Source organism: Lactuca sativa, chromosome 1, assembly GCF_002870075.4.
Source record: "Lactuca sativa cultivar Salinas chromosome 1, Lsat_Salinas_v11, whole genome shotgun sequence".
Lineage (NCBI taxonomy): Eukaryota > Viridiplantae > Streptophyta > Magnoliopsida > Asterales > Asteraceae > Lactuca > Lactuca sativa.
Genome location: NC_056623.2, coordinates 32691256 through 32710251, shown reverse-complemented (window position 1 = coordinate 32710251; position 18996 = coordinate 32691256). Strand labels below are relative to the sequence as shown.

Below are 18996 nucleotides of genomic sequence, written 5' to 3'. Positions count from 1 at the left end.
ATGCATGAGCATATATTATTAATTTATCTCTTGTTTTGGGTAATTCAAATAAGATAGCTTCAAATCTAACGTATCAAACGGATTATCCATTTACTAAAGTCTAAAACCCAAAAACTCAAACATGTTCTAATACCATACAAATGCATGAGGTTTTAGCAAATTATTATCTCATATGAATATGAATTACCATTGATTATGTATGATTAATTATTAAGAAGGTGAAAATGTTTGAGGGTTTCAAATGCATGAGGTTTTAGCAAATTATTGTGGAGGGTTTCAAATGCATGACAATCAAGAGAAAATGCAAGCTTTATAAGTAAGTAAGATTGCACTAACACCACAACCTCATACACCTTGGTTGATATCCACTTAGTTGATTTTTGACATATATATATATATATATATATATATATATATATATATATATATATATATATATATATATATATATATATATATATATATTTGTGACTTTATTAAGAGAATCATTAAAGAAGATTTATAATCATTCATTTTGACATGGTTCACTTATATATATATATATATATATATATATATATATATATATATATATATATTTGTGACTTTATTAAGAGAATCATTAAAGAAGATTTATAATCATTCATTTTGACATGGTTCACTTAGAGGTTTTAGTTGGCATTTGCCTAATAGAATGGTTAGTTATAATCAATCAAAATTTAAATATAGGGACTGGCAACGTAAACTCAAAACTAAAGAGAAAACAATGTATTTTAGTTTATAGTAAAGGGACGATTTTTGTAACTTTACTCGATATAATAAGAATAGACCTCCCTCCCTAAATCTTTACCGGCTGAGATATAGAGTAACCCGTTGGTATAAAAAGGGGGGAAATTAATCGCCGGAAAAACCCAATTGACTCAATTGAAACCACCGAGTGTTTTTGCAAGTGATCGGAAAGGATGAAGGAGAACAACAACAATGATGGATTTGTAAGGGCAGATCAGATTGATCTGAAGAGTTTAGATGAACAGCTTGAGAGGCATCTCAACAGAGCATGGACTATGGAAAAGAACAAGAAAAAACAACCAGATTTTGAAGACTCGGCCACCGCCGCCTCCGCTGCTTCCGCCGTCACACTACCGTCTAAGGCTACTGCAACTAGTAAAAGGGAGAGGCAGGAGTGGGAGATCGACCCTTCTAAGCTCCTAATCAAAGGTATTCTTGCACGTGGTACTTTCGGCACCGTACACCGTGGCGTCTACGACGGCATCGACGTCGCCGGTCAGTCTTCCCTAACCCTAAGTCTCCAGCGCATTCCATTGTGTTTTTACATCAATTTACTCAAATTCAATTTTTGGGTTTCGCCATCGTTTTATATAATCCACTTCCTCTTTTGATTCCATTAATTAATTTGAACTTTCAGTACTTCAAATCGCAATTAGCTCCAACATTTACGAATCCACATTTAAAATAATTTTAATCTTTTTCAACAAGTAAAAAACATGGAGTTTTCAAATGGGGGTTTTCTTATGAATCAAAAATTTTCTTTCCACATTGGTGGTGGCGGGACATGCCGGATGAATGACGGTGGTGGGTGGTGGTTGATGGCGTTGTAATTGTAATTTTAAAAGTGAAATTGTTCAACATGTAATCCGTGACCTACACGGATAAGGTTTTAAAATTTTCTACAGGTGATACCAGTAACTTCGATTTATGATGTTGTCTTTCTGACTTTCATGTGATCCAAGCTGTTTTTAGAATACTAAATAAAATAATATTTCCATTTGCTTTATTGTATGAATATACGGCTACAAATTAGGATCACAGCCTCAACTTTATTAAGCTCAATAAAAATAATCTATATACTTCAATTATTATTATATATAAATATAATAACATCAATTTCTTATATACTTTACCATTGTCTTTATTTCTTGGCATTATTTGAAAAAAAAAGTTATTGGAATTTTTTAATTTTCAGTGAAACTGCTGGACTGGGGGGAAGAGGGCCACAGAACAGAAGCTGAAATACAATCTTTAAGGGCAGCTTTTACACAAGAAGTAGCTGTATGGCATAAACTTGATCATCCTAATGTCACAAAGGTTGCATTTTTGGACTTTTTAAACATTCTTCTTGAATCTTGATTTAATGCATATGATCTTTTTAAACATTGTTCCTGTTTCCCCAAATCTGTTTACGTTGACCCTTACTATTTCATAAATGACAATCATAATTGTTTTTTCTTTTCAAATGTTCTAAACTAGTTGCTACTTGTTTTTTTTATTAGAAAACCATTACAAACAATAGTTAAGCGAGTTCGAATGACAATTTCCATGTCTAAACATAAAATATTTTTCTGTAAATTTCTTTCCTTAAAAGCGACAACATTCTATTTTGTATGTTTTGCTCTTGCTACCAATATTGTCAATGTACTTGGTTTTTACTTTTTAGCCATAATGGCAACATATTTACATTTATTTAACATAATAGCATCATGCTTTCATTTCATTACATTACCTATACATCCATAATAGGAATAGGCTTTGAAACATTATAAAATGCTTACAAGTGTTAGGTTACATATTGCTATTATCCTTAAAGAAAAATAAGGTAAAAGTAAAATACATTGCCTATACTGATAGCTATAGTAAAGTAAGTTGCTATTTTCTACAATTTTTCCTTTTGTATAAGTTATAACAATCTTGGACTCTTGCCTGACAACTTTCCCTATTTAGAACAATGCGTCACTCGCGTAGAAATTTAAAGAGAATGTGATTCTTTTTATCACGTTATATGGTTTATATTTATTTTTTAGTCGGTGTCGGTTTACAGCCTGAATTGTCTTCTTGTTTCAACTCTTGCACGTAAGCTTAAAATACGTGTTTTTCTTTTCTTCTTCTTCCAACGTCACAACACTTTCTTTTTATAAACTTATCACAATAATTGACCAAGTTTACTTTTTTGGGAACTTTTTAGTACTTTCCCCTTGTCATCTTTACAAAGCATCGGTGATGTTGATTTGGGTTGAAAATATTCTTTCCTTTTATAATTAGATACCTTGTGCATTTACCTTACTAAATAAAGTGTTTGATGCTTTTTTATTTATCATTTCCCTCTAATTAGTATTAAGCGATAACCACAAAATAAACCTCCATATGATCTGACATTTAACGGTTGACCACCTTTTTGACCAATAGCTCAAAATGACCACAATTGGTCAGTTGTGAAATTCCAAATAATTGAAATTGCCTTTTACCAACAAAAGTGCAAAAGCTGTATATTTCACAATTTTTTTTTTAACATTTCTGCAATAAAGCTGTTTTTTTAAAGAATTTTGGAGGTGGGGACCATTAATAAAGCAATTTCATAACTGACCAATCAGGTAATTGGTGGTGAATCTGTTAAATGTCACATCATATGATGGTCATGTTTGGTGATTATCCCAAGTATTAAATGGTTAATTAGTTATTCATGTACTTATGTAATAATGCAGTTCATAGGTGCAACAATGGGTTCTTCAGAGCTAAATGTACAAACTGAAAATGGTCAAATTGGAATGCCAAGTAACATTTGTTGTGTTGTTGTGGAATATCTTCCTGGAGGTGCCTTAAAGAATTACCTTATTAAAAACAGAAGAAAGAAGCTTGCTTTCAAAGTGGTTGTTCAAATGGCACTTGATCTTGCAAGAGGGTAATCTTGTCCTTCCCCTCTTTAAAAATAGTTGACTTCATGGTCAAACAAACTACATTGAAACCATTACTTAAATCTCGAAACGAATTTCAAAACAGAAAGTTTCCTGCTTTTAATATATGTTAGGGTCTTTAATGTAGCCATTGAAATTTATACGATTACTTAAAGAATCTTGCCAAATTCGAAGTTGAAAAAGTCTTTTTGACCTTTAGATGTAAAAAAGGTATCTTTCTTTTTCTTTTGTCTTAGGAGTTTTTATCATAATAAATTGAATTTTTTACCAGATTAAGCTACCTGCACTCTCAAAAGATTGTACACAGAGACGTGAAAACTGAAAATATGTTATTGGACAAAAGTAGAACAATTAAAATTGCTGATTTTGGAGTTGCACGTGTTGAAGCCTCAAACCCTAATGACATGACAGGCGAGACCGGAACTCTTGGCTATATGGCCCCCGAGGTAAGCCCTCATTTATCACAATATCATACCAATAATGCATTTGTGGTGGGTTTTTTGGTCGAATGGGGGTAAAAATGTAAATTTGCAGGTTCTCAACGGTAACCCCTACAACAGGAAATGCGACGTGTATAGTTTTGGCATATGTTTATGGGAAATTTATTGTTGCGATATGCCTTATCCTGACCTTAGTTTCTCAGAAGTCACCTCAGCCGTCGTTCGTCAGGTACTGTATTTCCATTTCTACTGTCTCTGACATGCATTGAACTGAGACCGAGACGGACAAGAATTGTACTTTTTTGTCCAATTCAAAAAGGTGAGACAGGAACTCGCTTTTGATCTCTGTCTATGCAAAAGACGTGAATGTCCTCTTCATATTATCTTGTTTTGTGGTGTTATTGGAGGGTATTTTAGTCATTTTATATAAAAAATATATATATATGCAGAATCTGAGGCCGGAAATACCGAGGTGTTGCCCGAGTTCTCTTTCGAATGTAATGAAGAGGTGTTGGGATGCAAACCCTGACAAGAGGCCTGAGATGGATGAAGTGGTGACGATGTTGGAAGCCATTGACACCTCAAAAGGAGGAGGTATGATCCCAGGTGATCAACCACAGGGTTGTTTGTGTTTCCGTAAGCATCGTGGGCCATGAAATTTCAAGAATTTCATCTGTTTTTTTGGGAAGTTTAAGACTAAAGTAAGGTAATTTATTAGAAATTGGGGAGTTCCTAAAATGGGAATATATTAGATGATGTGTCTGTGGTACTGGTACTACATGTTTCGTGCTTTGGATTATGTAAAGTTTTTTTCTTTTTTAAATTCTTTAAATAGATTACATTACATCCTATTTAATGGGTATTATTACTATATTTATTTGTCTTGTGGCAACTCATGTAGGTTTATCTTTTAGGTAATGTGATTTTTTTAACTCAGATTAGCAACGTATTTTAATTTTCCTTTAGTTTTTGTTGAGACATTTTTGTTAAGACGAAGTTACTAAAACACATAAATTAAAATCATTAAGTGTTGGTTTAAACTTTAAACTAAGGTTTTGTTGGTTATAGAGTATGTTGCGTGTGAAAAATGAATTGTTTGATAATCAGAATTGGTTTAAAACATGTTATATTATGTTGTTATGTGCATGCATATACTTTACTAATAATTTTATTTCCTTTCAATCATCATCTAAATTTCCAAAAGCTGGAGAGAGTGTAATTGAGTTTGATTTTTTAGAATGGTTTACACACGTATCTACTATTCTACTCATAAATCTATATCATTCATCAACAACGGTATTTGAATCTTCAACCTTTGATTGATAGACATCTACCTGTCAACACCTGACAACCAAATACAATTTGTTGCGTTGATACTTACATTGAACTAAAATATGTAATAAAATCTCCACATATGTGAAACTTGTCAATAAAGGTATTGATTTAGACTTCATAGTTTGTCTTGTCTTGGTGCCATTGAGACTTGAGCATTTGCTCATTTCTTGTCTTTCGATTATGGGTATTAACAGTATTTAAAAGCTCATAGGTAGATAGTGGGATCTTGATTGCCCTACCTCTACCTCCGAAAAACCAGATACGTTGGGTGGATAAATTGAATCTCAATGCCCTACCTCTAGTCGTTTACCTCCGAAAAATCAGATACGTTGGGTGGATAAATTGAATATCAATGCAACACAAAGAAAATATTTTGATGCGATGATCATTAACGTCTTTTGGACAATGTGGAAATTTCGAAACAATTATATATACAGGTGACCATAAAAACCGAATTAACTGTAATACATGTTCTAGGAATACTTCTTCTGATACTTGGTCATTTTCAAACCTTCTAAATGTGGAATTTGAATGTGCACATGACATGGTGGAGGAAGCATCACGACGTGGCAAGGATTCATGGAACACACATTCTTTTAATGAACCAAGACGTGGGAAAGGTAAGACCACAACGTGGTGGCGGCCATTAAGCAAACCCTAGTTTTCGGGGTTAGTGCCCCTATTTAAGGGGTGTGATGGCTAGAGTTTGCTCACCCTTAGCCTCCATCACTCCCTCTTGACAAAGAACAAGTCCCAACCTCCCTTGGTGGTATCTTGAAGCTTTTTGGTGGTGTTTTGTAACTTTGAAGCAAGAAGGTGTTCTTAGTCTAATATTCAACAAGCAAGCTTCTTACCACCTCCTTGAGGTCCCTTTGTGGTATTATGTTCCAAATCTGAGGAGTTGTAGAGTTTTGTTTCCATGCATGAGGTTTTGATCTTATTTCTACCATTTTGACCTAACTTGAGTTCAAGACATACATTGGACATGCATGTCCACAAAGAAAGGATTTTTATGATGTTTGTGGGTGTAAGGAAGCCTACTGGAGAGAATGAGTGTGTGACTTAACGAGTTAAGGGCTTAATCCATTAAGTTGTCCAGAACAGTTCCCACGATAAGATGATATGCTCACGACGATGTGGCGAAAGGATTCTCACGACTGTTTGTCGTGAAGTTTCCATGACATGACACATGCCCAACCATGACGTGGAGGCCAACTGTGTTGACTTTGACTTTACCGTTGACTTTTGACCAGTTTGACCTTGAGTCTAACTTATAGGATTGGATTGTTGTTTAAGGTGTGACCTTTGTTGGGTGATAGTCAATTCGCAGGTCTGTCCAGTACGAGGAGTTGAGAAAGTAACAATGGAACTACAGTTCTGCATTTCAGGTGAGTTTCCTCACTATACTATGTGTTACGGTATATATCGTTACATGATAGGAAATAAGAGGTAATGATATTGCTGGTTAGAGTATCAGTAGGTCAGGGATCCTCCAGTTGAGTGCCCTAAGGGTTGTATGTAGTCATGTAGGATAGCCTGAGAACTCTTGATATAGGCTTTCTTGCATGTTCCTTGTTTGGTTGTGGCTCTAGAGTGGGATCTCATGTTTGATTGTCTATCTTACCTCTGATTATATATGTACTTATGCATTCAGTGGTGATCTTCCAGTTGTGTTATTAGTGTACTGTATGAGACCATGTTTGCGCTGGTGGGCTATTAGATAGGTAGACTAGTGTAAATAGTTGCTTGTGTTAATGTTCTTGTTTGATTGTTTGTGTGTTATATATGTCGACATATCTTGTGGTGGGTTGAAGCACTCCTGCTCCTTGTAGTTGTCCAAGATTCCCGGGCGGGCCAACGGTGTGATGTAAGCCATGATTAGACCAGTAGTATGCTGTAAGCATGGGAGGTGGGCCAATCATGGACTGAAGGCCGATGCGTCTATACTTGTATGTATATTGTGTTGTATCATATTTTGGGGGACCTCACTAAGCTTTGACTTGTAGTTGTTGATTAAATATTTTTCAGGTATCATTGATGATCATGGGGAGACGAAGTTGTGACTGTACACACTCATCAACAACATTAAAGTTCTGCTTTTATCATATTATTCTGATTCTCAAATAATTATATTTTGAACAATTAGTTTTCTTAACTTGGATTTTAAAAAAAATGATGTTTTATCTTAATTAAAAATGAAAATTTTGTTTGTGAAAATGATTTGTTACAAACCGATAAAACCAAACCATTTTTAAAATAGATGGTTCAATTTTTATTTTTTGTTAACCGACAAATAATGGTTTGGGTATAGTTTTATAGAAAAACCAGCCCATTAAAAACTGAACCAATAGCCTTATATTTAAATAAATAAAATTAGGATGCTCTAAAATTAAATATCATTATTACAATATTAAATAAACATCAACAAACTAGACACTACAAATTTCGTCCCTGTGGTATTCAAAAAACTTTGGATAGGGTCCAAAAAGTTTCTAACTTGCATGGAAGGTCCAAAATCAAAGTTTTTCTGAGTTTTTGGTCCATGATACACTTGATAAGTCAATTTTGCCCTTTTCATTTCTTTTTTCTATTTTCTTTATTTATTTTGGTATTTAAATAATTAAAAATAAAAATAAAAATAAAATCTCTCTCTCTCTCTCTCTCTCGTATCATCATGATATTTCTTCTATATTCAAAACAATTTTCCTTAAATAACCATTTCAAACAAACCCAACAACAACAATCTAAAATCAAAAAACAAATCAAAGTAATGTATGTGTTTGTCATTATGTGTCGTCTCAAGAACAATTTCAAACAAACTCAGCAGCAACAATCGAGATGGAAGAAGAAGGATGGGAAAAACATAACAAACACAGCAACAAAAAATTTCTTGGAGTCTAATGTTGAAACTCACAAGAATATATATACACACGCATATTTCTTGATTTCTTCTAAAATTCCCTTTTTTCGGACCTCCGATTTTGGATCTGCATGTTCTTGGACCTCCGATTTTACTCTGTAACTCAACTCTAGATTTCATCTTCCCCCATAGAGCCCTAACGAATAGAAATTGGTTCAAAACTCGATTCCAGAAGTTCAAGGCTTCCAGATCAAAAATCGATTAAAAAAATAGGTTGGAGATTTCAAGAAGATGATAGTGTTGTATATTTGGCAATTGATGTTCCTGAATGGAGATGGAGGAAGACGGAGACAAAGTTTTGTTGAGAAATCAATATATTGCCTTTAATTTCATTTCGTTTTTAGGGTTTTGTTGAGATATAGGCATTGCAGCGCCGCCTGCCATGGAGGTTATCTCCATATTTGCAGAGTTAGGGTTTGCAACGATGGTGAAATAGTTATGGTTTTTCTGCTTGATCTTTGTTTCCTGGTGCGAAGTAAATAAACACGAGGACGACAAGGCGAACGTGTGGATCGAAAGAGAGGAAGGTTTCGTGCAACCAATTACAAAGAAAATTCTCGCCGGAGCCGGAGTCGAGAGAAGATGTGAGCGAGGAAGATACACCGGTGTTCTTGAATGTTGAAGAACAAAGCAATAAATGTGAGTGTTATTGGTTGCAGAGAGAGAGAGAGAGAGAGAGAGAGAGAGAGAGAGAGAGAGAGAGAGAGAGAGAGAGAGAGAGAGAGAGAGAGAGAGAGAGAGAGAGAGAGAGAGAGAGAGAGAGAGAGTTTGGGTGAGATTTTCTTTTTTATTTTTTATTCTTAATTATTTAAATACCAAAATAAATAAATAAAATAGAAAAAAGAAATGAAAAGGGCAAAATCGACTTTTCAAGTGTATCAGGGACCAAAAACCCAGAAAAACCTTGATTTTGGACTTTCCATGCAAGTTGGAAACCTTTTGGACCCTATCCAAAGGTTTTTGAATACCACAGGGACCAAATTTGTAGTTTTGTCAACAAACTATAATAATAACATTAGCTTAAGACTAAACTGCACAAATGGTCCCTGTGGTTTGCTCAAAATTGTCACTTTAGTCCAAAAAGGTTTGGACTAGCAACAGGGGTCCAAAGTTTTCATTTTGTTGCTTGTTTGGTCCAATCTGTTTTGATTTGTTTCAAAATGATGGATTTGCCCCTGTTAATATGATTTTCTTTTTTTCTTATTTTTTCCGACTTTCAGATTTTAAAAAATAAAAATAAAATAAATCTTTCTCTTTTTTTTTCTCTCTCTCTCTCTCTCACTCACTCTCTCTCCCACATTATTTCTCCTTCCTTCTTCATTTGTTCTTCATTGTTCTCAAGAACCTCTCATCATCGACTTCATCATAGGTTACACTTTAATCACCGGTTAATTGGCGACCTAGAGGTCTGAAACGACATCCACCTTTATCGGCTTACCCAACAACCAAAATACTTGAAAGTATTTAAAATCAGAAGGGGCTTACGCAAAAGGTAGAATGAGTTGTAGATCTGTACAGATGAAGCTCTTTGTAGCGGCTTAACCATCGTCTTCGTCGAATTGCAAATCGAAGCGGCGGTGGTTTCCAGCTGCTAGGTTTTGCAGCGACATATCGAAGTCGATATGTAGGTGAGAGGAAAGGGGTAGAGTCATCCTTCTTGTTTGAGCTTGCAAACACTAGTTTCAGAGATATAGGTGACTGAAACCCTAAATGGAGGTGGATCTGAAAAAACGTTTGAGCTCCCATACAATGATTGTCTCTCTCCCCTATCTCTCAGAAGGTTGTCTGGTGACCTCGTCGAATCTTTGTCCGATGTCGTCTCCTCCGGATCCAATGAATGCTCCAGCAAGTGAGAGATTGAAGGTGGGTTTCAAGTTCAAGACATTGTGGTGGATTTGGGGCAGGAGGATTGTCATGGATTTGTGGTTTTGTGTTCACACAGTAAACGCACACTCAAATACGAGATAGATAGATAGATAGATAGATAGATAGATAGATAGATAGATAGATAGAGAGAGAGAGAGAGAGAGAGAGAGAAAGAGAGAGAGAGAGAGATTTATTTTTTATTTTTTTAAATCTGAAAATCAAAAAAATAAATAAGAGAGAGAGATTTATTTTTATTTTTATTTTTACTTTTTTTTAAATCTAAAAATCAGATAAAAAATAAAATCATATTAACATGGACAAATCCGTTATTTTGAAAAAAATTAAAACAGATTTGACCAAACAAGCAACAAAATGAAATCTTTGGACCTCTGGTGCTTTTTGGACCAAAGTGACAATTTTGAGTCAACCACATAGACTATTTGTGTAGTTTAGTCTTAGCTTAACTTAAAGATTTGATTTTTTTTTGATGAAAAAATGTTGATTATACAATATTTAATATAAAATCCCAAATATATGATTGTAATTGTCGGAGTTTATTACGATCTTGATAATTTGGTGCCTATAATTGCCAATTATTAGGAAGCTTAACCATCTTTTATAAAAATATTTTGCATCCGTTTATAGTATCTCTAACAATATATATTAATCTTGGATTTAAATTATATATACTGTATATGTAGCAGTAACAACAATAAAAAAGAATAAGATAATGACAAATGAGATTGCTAGTTGGAAGTATGTTAATAATAGCATCGTGGATTGTCTATGGAGATGTAACTATGATTAAAACAAACTTTCTACTTTTTGTTTTTTTATAGCAACATCAACATATTTTCTAGTTCTTATTTTGTATAGTAATGCATTTTATATTTTTTGTTTTTTATACCAATATAATTTTGTTTTTATGTTATTTTGGATAATTATGGTTAATCACATTAACCAATAATCAAAATCATTAACCAATTAAAGCCCGTTTGTTTATCTTTTAATTGAAAAATTAAGAGGAATATCTTATTTTCTACATTTGAATTTATTAAATGGATCTTAAAAATTTAAGAATTGAAGGGGCGTTTGAAAAAAATAAAGACACAAATGCCCTAGCCCTAGTTGTCTCACTGTTTCTTTTCTTCTCAAAACCTCGCCTCATCCGACCTTTCCTCTCATCGACTCACAACAACGACATCGACTCCATCTGTGTGTTCCCTCCCCGCCATCACAGTCGTCGACGTCTTCTTCTCCGCCGACAGTTCCGACGCTGCGCCACGGCACTCCGTCTCCACCTGCGACAACAACGATTTCTGCAGGTAAACCCCTCCATTATTTTCTTCTGAAATCAATGTTGAAATCAATACAAGTTCTCATCAATTTTCCTCTCAAACAACTTATAAAATCAGTTTTTATAGAAAACTTATTGTGAAATCGGAAATCAAGTTGTTGTTGCTGAAATTAAATGCTATTTTTTTTCCTGAAATCAAACTCTTGATACGGTGAAATCTGGAATATGACATAATAATGTTATAAAAGCTGATGTTAATTGTGCTGAATATATGCTTTTTTTTGGACAAAATTGCAAAAATGGTCCCTGTGGTATGCAAAATTTTGGGGTTTTAGTCCAAACCACGAGTTTTTTGGATCCATGGTCATTTTGGAGTGGTTTGTATGTGGTTTTGGTCCCTGGACTTAACTCCCGTTAAGTAGGATCTGTTAAGCCCCCTCATGTGCCTCACACGTGAGGGTAAATTCGTCATTTCATATATAAGGGACCATTTTTGCATAAACTGTTTTTTTTTTTTTGGATTAAAGGATTTAAAATCTTTAGAGGGTTTCAAGAATGGATTGGAATCGGCTATCGATGGATGGTGGCCTACGAATTCATCATCATCGGTCCTCTTCCAATTTCCCTCTTCATTTCGCCCCTCTGGAAGTTCTTGATTTGAGCAGTAATGATTTTAATGGAGCTTTCCCTAATAGCATTAACCTGCCTGCACTTCAAGAACTAGACTTCTCTGGTAATGGTTTTTATGGTTCTATTCCCGCTGGTATATTTGTTAATTCCACTCGACTTCATGTCCTTAAATTAGCTGTGAATTCGTTAAATGGATGTTTCATCAAACCAGCTTTCCGGGAATCTACCGGACTTCTTCCATAATTTTCCAAACTTGACTCATTTCTCAGCTCAATCGAATCGTTTCTCCGGTGGCATACATTCACACTCTCAAATTCACCGGTTATCTCTTTTCTTAATTTAAGAAACAATTCATTCAATGGTCCGATTGAATTTAACTGTTCCATGATGACGAACCTCACCTCACTTGATCTTGGCACGAAGAACTTTTCCGGTTCCATTCCTGACGACCTTTCGTCTTTCCGGAATTTAAGAGCTATAAATCTCGCCAGAAACAGATTCCATGGTGAAATCCCTAAAACTTTCAAGAATTTTTGATTGCTTTCTTACCTTTCCCTCTCGAATTGCAGTTTCAGTAACCTCTGAAACACTCTGAAAATCCTTCAACACTGTCCAAACTTAACCATTTTGGTTCTAACCATGAACTTTCGTGGTGAACAGTTGCCGGCCGATGATGATAAATTAAGTTTCAGAGCATTCAAAGCTCTCGTAATTGCAAACTGTGGACTTTCTAGCAGCATACCCATGTGGCTAAAAGATTCAACATAATTACAGTTATAAGATTTGTCGTGGAATAATTTGGTAGGTTCGATTCCATCTTATTTAGGTGATTTTGATTCTCCTTTTTACTTGGATCCATCCAATAACTCGTTGTCGTGAGTGATACCAAAGAACCTCACGCACTTACCTTGCCTCAGTTTCCAGGAAATATCACTGGAAGAGGGTTCACCGGATTTCTCGTTTTTCCGGCGAACCAACATCAGTAACAGAGCAGTCGCGTTCAGTATAATCATATTATGAGCTTCCCACCTCTTCTTGATCTCAGTAATAACCACCTCATCGGCTCCATCTGGCCCGAATTTGGGAACTTGAAAAGCAAAGGTGCAATTGCAGATATGGCAATCGAAATCAGAATCGGGACATTATTCATTCTTCTACTCATGTTCTTGATCGTCCTTCGCACACCAACCAGACAAGAAGTCGATCCAGAAAAAGATGATGAAACCGATAGCAACAAAGAAGAACATGAATCAAAACTAGTAGTTCTTTTCCATAAATCAAACGAAAACAACACAGATCCTTCCCTCAACGATCTTTTGAAATCATCCAACAGTCTCAAGAATGGATTGGAATCCGTACGTGTGAGGCACATGAGGGGTAAATGTCAATTAAGCCAAAAAAACGTTTATGCAAAAATGGTCCCTTACATATGAAATGATGAATTTACCCTCACGTGTGAGGCACATGAGGGGGCTTAACAGATCCTACTTCGGGAGTTAAGTCCAAGGACCAAAACCACATACAAACCACTCTAAAAGGACCATGGATCCAAAAAACTCGTGGTTTGGACTAAAACCCCAAAATTGTGCATACCACAGGGACCATTTTTGCAATTTTGTCTTTTTTTTTGCTATGAAATTTGATTCTATGAAATCCGATGTTAAATGAAATATGTTGTCAAATGTTGCTGAATTGTGTATTTTTTTTTTGTTGAAATTGTTGCTGAATTGTGCATCTTTTTGTTGAAATTGTTGTTGAATTATGTATTTTTTTTTTTGTTGAAATTGTTGCTAAAAATGTGTATTTGTATTGCTTAAATTGAAATTGTTGCTGAAAATGCGCATTTGCAATGCTTAAATTGTTGCTAAAACATACATTTGTTTGTTGAGAAAAGAAGGATATGATTAGTTGGAAGGTTGAAGGTGTAGAGAAAACATTTATAGAAACTTGTTTACATAAAGTTATGGTCAATTGATGTGAAGGGTGTAGTTTGAAAGCACTATCTTGGAGGAATGTAGCTGAAAAATTAAAAATTGAACATAATTTTATTGACGACCGAAAACAAATGATGAACCGCTATGACTACCTAAAGTCAAAGTTTGGTATTTTTTTGAAGTTAAAAAACAAAACCGACAATGTGTACAATCCAACAACTAACACCGTCAATCTTTCCAAAGAAGAATGATAACTAGAATCAAATGTATTTTGTTTACTTATAAAAAATATATTATCATGTCTAAATAATAAAATATTTTTTCCAAACAGTCAAACAAACATATGGATTCTTTAAGATGCACGCCACTACCGTACCTCGACCTTTGCACACAATTGTTTGAAGGCGCGATTGCGACATGCATTCATAGTTGGAGGCCAAGTTCTACCCTTCCCCGTCTTACTCAAGATTCAATCCACTATAGTTTGCATGACTTTGATGACATCGATTACACTCAACAAGAAACTGTACGTCTCGGTGAGAAGTCCTCCGCTCAATCAAAAAAACAAGAGACTACAGATACGGAAAATAGTCAAAATAAAAGTAAAGATAAGGGTAAAGATAAGAGTCAAGATGCAATATTCATGATGAGTTATTTATGACATTCGAGGAGAACAATGGTCAAGCACAAGGGGGAGAGAATGATGGCCAAAATGTACACGATATGGAATGGGGTTCACAAGGTGACGAATACATGGATAATTTGCATGACCGGATTGCAAATCAATTGAGATCAAATTAAATTTGTAGGATTTTATTTGGATTTTAGTATGATTTTGTGGATTTAGAAATATTTATCTTTGATTTGAATTTGTGTTTAATTTTGATTTATGCTAAATTTGGATTTTATATGGTGTTTATATTTTTTTATACTTATTTAAGAAATTGATTAGGATATTTTATAAACAAACACTTAAATTCAACAAAAAAGAAAACATAAGGGTAAAATTGTCATTTTAATAATTCAACACAACAATTTAGAGGTCCAAACCAAACAACAGGTTAAACATTCAGCTTTTAAAATTTCAAAATTTTAGACCCTCTTAGAAATTCAGATCTCTTAAAAATTCAAATCCTACCAAACATTCCTAAAACCATTATTAACCGATATCCAGTAGCTGTGAAAATACATTAAGCAATTATAATGGTTATGATTCAGTTTTGGCTAATAACTAAACTAAATCGTGCCATGTACAATTTTAACTATATCTTTGAAATGGTAAAGCCATATATATATATATATATATATATATATATATATATATATATATATATATATATATATATATATATATATATACACACACACACAAGGTTCTAAATAGCGTGAGGCGTGGCGTGTCGGCAAGGTCAAGCCTCAAGCTTAACGAGCCATGGTGTTTTTCAAGGTGTGATGTAAGGCGGCGATTTTGTATTAATTTAAAATTATATTACCATATAAATATAAATTTATATTAAATATAACTACTTTTTATAAGTGTTAGATCAATAACTAGTAACAAAAATTTAACGAAAACCACAATACCTATATCTCCGATTAGAAAAGACATAACAAAGAGCAAAAAACCGTGTCTCAAACGAAAAAACACGCGCCATAACGCGCCATGGCGCGCCATATCACGCCTTGCCACGCGCCACGCCTAACAGCAACGTTATGAGGCTTTTCGTAACGACGGAGCCACGCCTCACGCCATGGCGCGCCTTTTAGAACACTGTATATATATATATATATATATATATATATATATATATATATATATATATATATATATATATATATATATATATACACTTTTTTTTAATTATGTTTTTGAAAAAGACTAACTATTTGATAGTTATTTAATGAGAAATTAAATTGTTTTCTACTTTTTATGCCTACAAATGTTCCTACCCAATAAAATTATGACAAGTGTCATCATTCCATATTTTTTTAACTAACTCTTTAAGGTTATATTAGAAATATATCAATTACAATTAAATTGAATGGTGATTTGTCATAATTTTAATGGGTAGAAATAATTGTAGGCATAAAAGGTAGGAGGTAATTTAATTTCTCTTATTTAATTTAGTTCCGACTTTCCAAAAAATATAATTTATATGATTACGTGATGATATGTTTTTTGATATATACATAGAAATGTTATTATACAACTGATATGACCTTACTTAAATATATATTTTAAGCAAATATCCTAATATATTTGAGTAAAAATGTTATATTTTAAGATATATGATATTTAATATGTTTTGAAATTTTCATTTACAGGTAAAATGAGAGTTGAGATGCAAAAGGAGGAGAACATAGCTAAAAAAAGATGCAAAAAAGTATGTTGTTGGACAGATTGACCTCTATTTGACAATATTATATGATTCATAACTCCGATTAAGGAGATACAATATGCTCTGAAAACTAGATAAAATTTCGGACGAATTTCCTGTTTGTGCAAAATTACGAATTCCAGTTCCCACGTCGTGGTAAAGGCATTACCACAACATGGTGGATCAAAAAATTATGAAAAAAGCTCATATCTGTTTACGTTTTCGTGAACGTTATGGATTCCAGTTACCATGATGTGGCAAAGGCATTACCACATTGTGACGACGCTGAAATCAATGAATTAACCCGAAAATTAACCCTAATGATATATCTTACGACCTCATTCGGTTTCTTTAAAAATAAACCCCCAAGTTGCGATTTTGAGAGTTTAGAAAGCGGTCGAAGGGTCATTAATTTGATATGTAGCAAAGATCTTAAGGATTCAAGGGCTGATTCATGACAGGAACCATTTGGTTTGTTGTTCTGACTATGATTAGCATTCTAATTGTTTTTTTTTTTTGTTTTTTTTTCATGAATTAGGGTATTAAAACCTTTTGCTTTCGTTTGGAGTAAATGAACATCGATAATATGCGTTGAATCCAATAGTTCAAATTTTAATAGTTTGATTATTAATTGTGTTTGATTGATCACATCATATATCATGTTGTTAGGACATGATTTGTGGTTTATACTTTACTTTTGATTATTTTTAAAGTTCTCGGTCTAGGACCGAAAACACCATGTTTTCGGTGGTGTTTGGACCGAAATCACCATGTGATTTCAGTGGGCTTTATGATGCTTTCGGTTGGGTTTTTGGGTCGGGCCTTTGTAATAAGGTCTAGGTATATATAGTGTTATTTCATCCGTGTAAAAGGGTTGGTTATTCTAAGAAGTTGATTTCGAGTTTAGAGAAGAGAGAGCCAAGAGTTATTGAGAATCTGATGTACTAGACTATTGTTCAATATAGTGTGCATTGAAGATGGTATTGTGTTCTTATTCCATATTACGATTTGTAGTATTCACTTGATTGGGATTCCGCACCAATTCTAGTGGTTTCGATTGATACATTAGAACAGGTTTTAAAATTGGTATCAAAGCAAGGATTGATATCAATCGAATTGGCAAGATATTATAAGTTTCTTGGAATTTTTCCTGGTGTTTCTGAGTTCTTTTTGACGAAAATAATTGTTGTTGTTCTTCGTGTTCATAATTTTCTTGGTGTTCTTCACTAATTTTGGAGGATATTGTGTTAGAGATCGTTTTTGGTAAATTACCAAAATTTGAGATTCATTGAATAAGGAAACACGATCAATACTTAAAATTCTCGGTTAGGTTTAGGAGTCTTCGGCAGCCAGACTGATCGATTTCGGTTAGGGTTTGAATTCACATTCTCTCGACCAGCTCCTCAAAATCAACTTGGAAGCTCTCGGTCTCAGCCTCAGAGTTCTCGGCGGCGATTCGGTGTTCTCGACGAGGCCAACTTTGCTTCTCGGGTCTTCGGTTAATGTATTCAGTCTGCATATTGGCTCCGCATCCTCGGTTCAGCTTCTCGGTTGTTGAGATTTTGGCAAAGGTTCTCGGTCAAGAAACCTCGTTCTCGGTCAATTCTTTTTCGGACAAAAAGGTGACCTACAAGGTTCTCGGTCAACAGGGTGTTGACTATTGGTGTTTTCGGTCAAAGGGCATTAATTTTTTTTGGTTTTCGGTCAAAATCAAATTACACAATCAAATTCTTTTTGTTGGTAAATAATGAGTTCTTACATAAATGCCAAGGAGGTTAGTGAAACCTCATGCTCTTAGTCATGCGTAGATAAAATTAATAAATATTGTGAGCAACATGAGTTATTAGTTATAGAAGTTTTTGACCTTAAAAGTGAAATTTATGAAATTAAGAAAGTCAATAAGCCTCTTAAAGAAAAACTAGATGCTCAAAATAAAGATTTAATTAGGATTAGGGAGGAATATAGCACCAAATGTGTTCATCATCGTTATGCTAAAGAGGAAATTGCCAAATTAATTGTCGAACTTGATGCGTTAAAAGCTAAATTTAACTTTAAGAAATTTGACGCGTCAAGTGAGATAGTTGAATCTATGATAGAAAAATAATTGAAATGGAAAGATAACCAGAAAATGTCCTAGGATATCATAGTGTTCCGTTTCCTTTTAATGATAATTATGTTTCCGCCTCTAAGACCATAGAAGTAGAAAGAAATGCTCAATGTGGCCAGCCCCCTGTAACTACCTCAATCAAGACTGAACAATCCGGCCCATCTGAGAGTATTAATGTGAATGATTCTAATGTTTCTACTTCATGTGCATATAAAGTAACCGTGAATGATGGGTTCGAGCAGAACAATAATAATTCTAGTTCTGCTGAAAATGCTTCAAAAAATCGTGATGATAATAATTCCACTGTTGAATAATTCAAGCCTCAAAATGTTTTTAAACAGTCCAAAAAATGTGCTTGTGCTTGTGGAAGTTCTTTGAAACAAACTTCAATTGGACAAGGACC

At 34.1% G+C, this 18996-nt stretch overlaps 1 protein-coding gene and 1 long non-coding RNA gene across 3 annotated transcripts; both read left to right on the top strand.

Moving 5' to 3' along the window:
• Nucleotides 1-823: 823 nt before the first annotated feature.
• Nucleotides 824-4999, top strand: LOC111913538 (serine/threonine-protein kinase STY13). Its single transcript, XM_023909246.3, has 6 exons — nucleotides 824-1263; nucleotides 1964-2085; nucleotides 3477-3673; nucleotides 3958-4132; nucleotides 4221-4355; nucleotides 4576-4999. Exons 1-6 carry the CDS (start codon nucleotides 942-944, stop codon nucleotides 4780-4782), a joined length of 1158 nt encoding a protein of 385 aa, XP_023765014.1. The 5' UTR covers nucleotides 824-941; the 3' UTR covers nucleotides 4783-4999.
• A 6338-nt stretch (nucleotides 5000-11337) lies between these two features.
• LOC111913536 (uncharacterized) lies at nucleotides 11338-15064 on the top strand. 2 transcript variants are annotated; one of them, XR_006188774.2, is made up of 2 exons: nucleotides 11338-11572; nucleotides 14440-15064. It is a non-coding gene; the product is annotated as an uncharacterized LOC111913536 (long non-coding RNA). The 2 variants fall into 2 exon arrangements; XR_002857548.2 differs by lacking the exon at nucleotides 14440-15064 and adding an exon at nucleotides 12835-14088.
• The last annotated feature ends 3932 nt before the right edge of the window (nucleotides 15065-18996 follow it).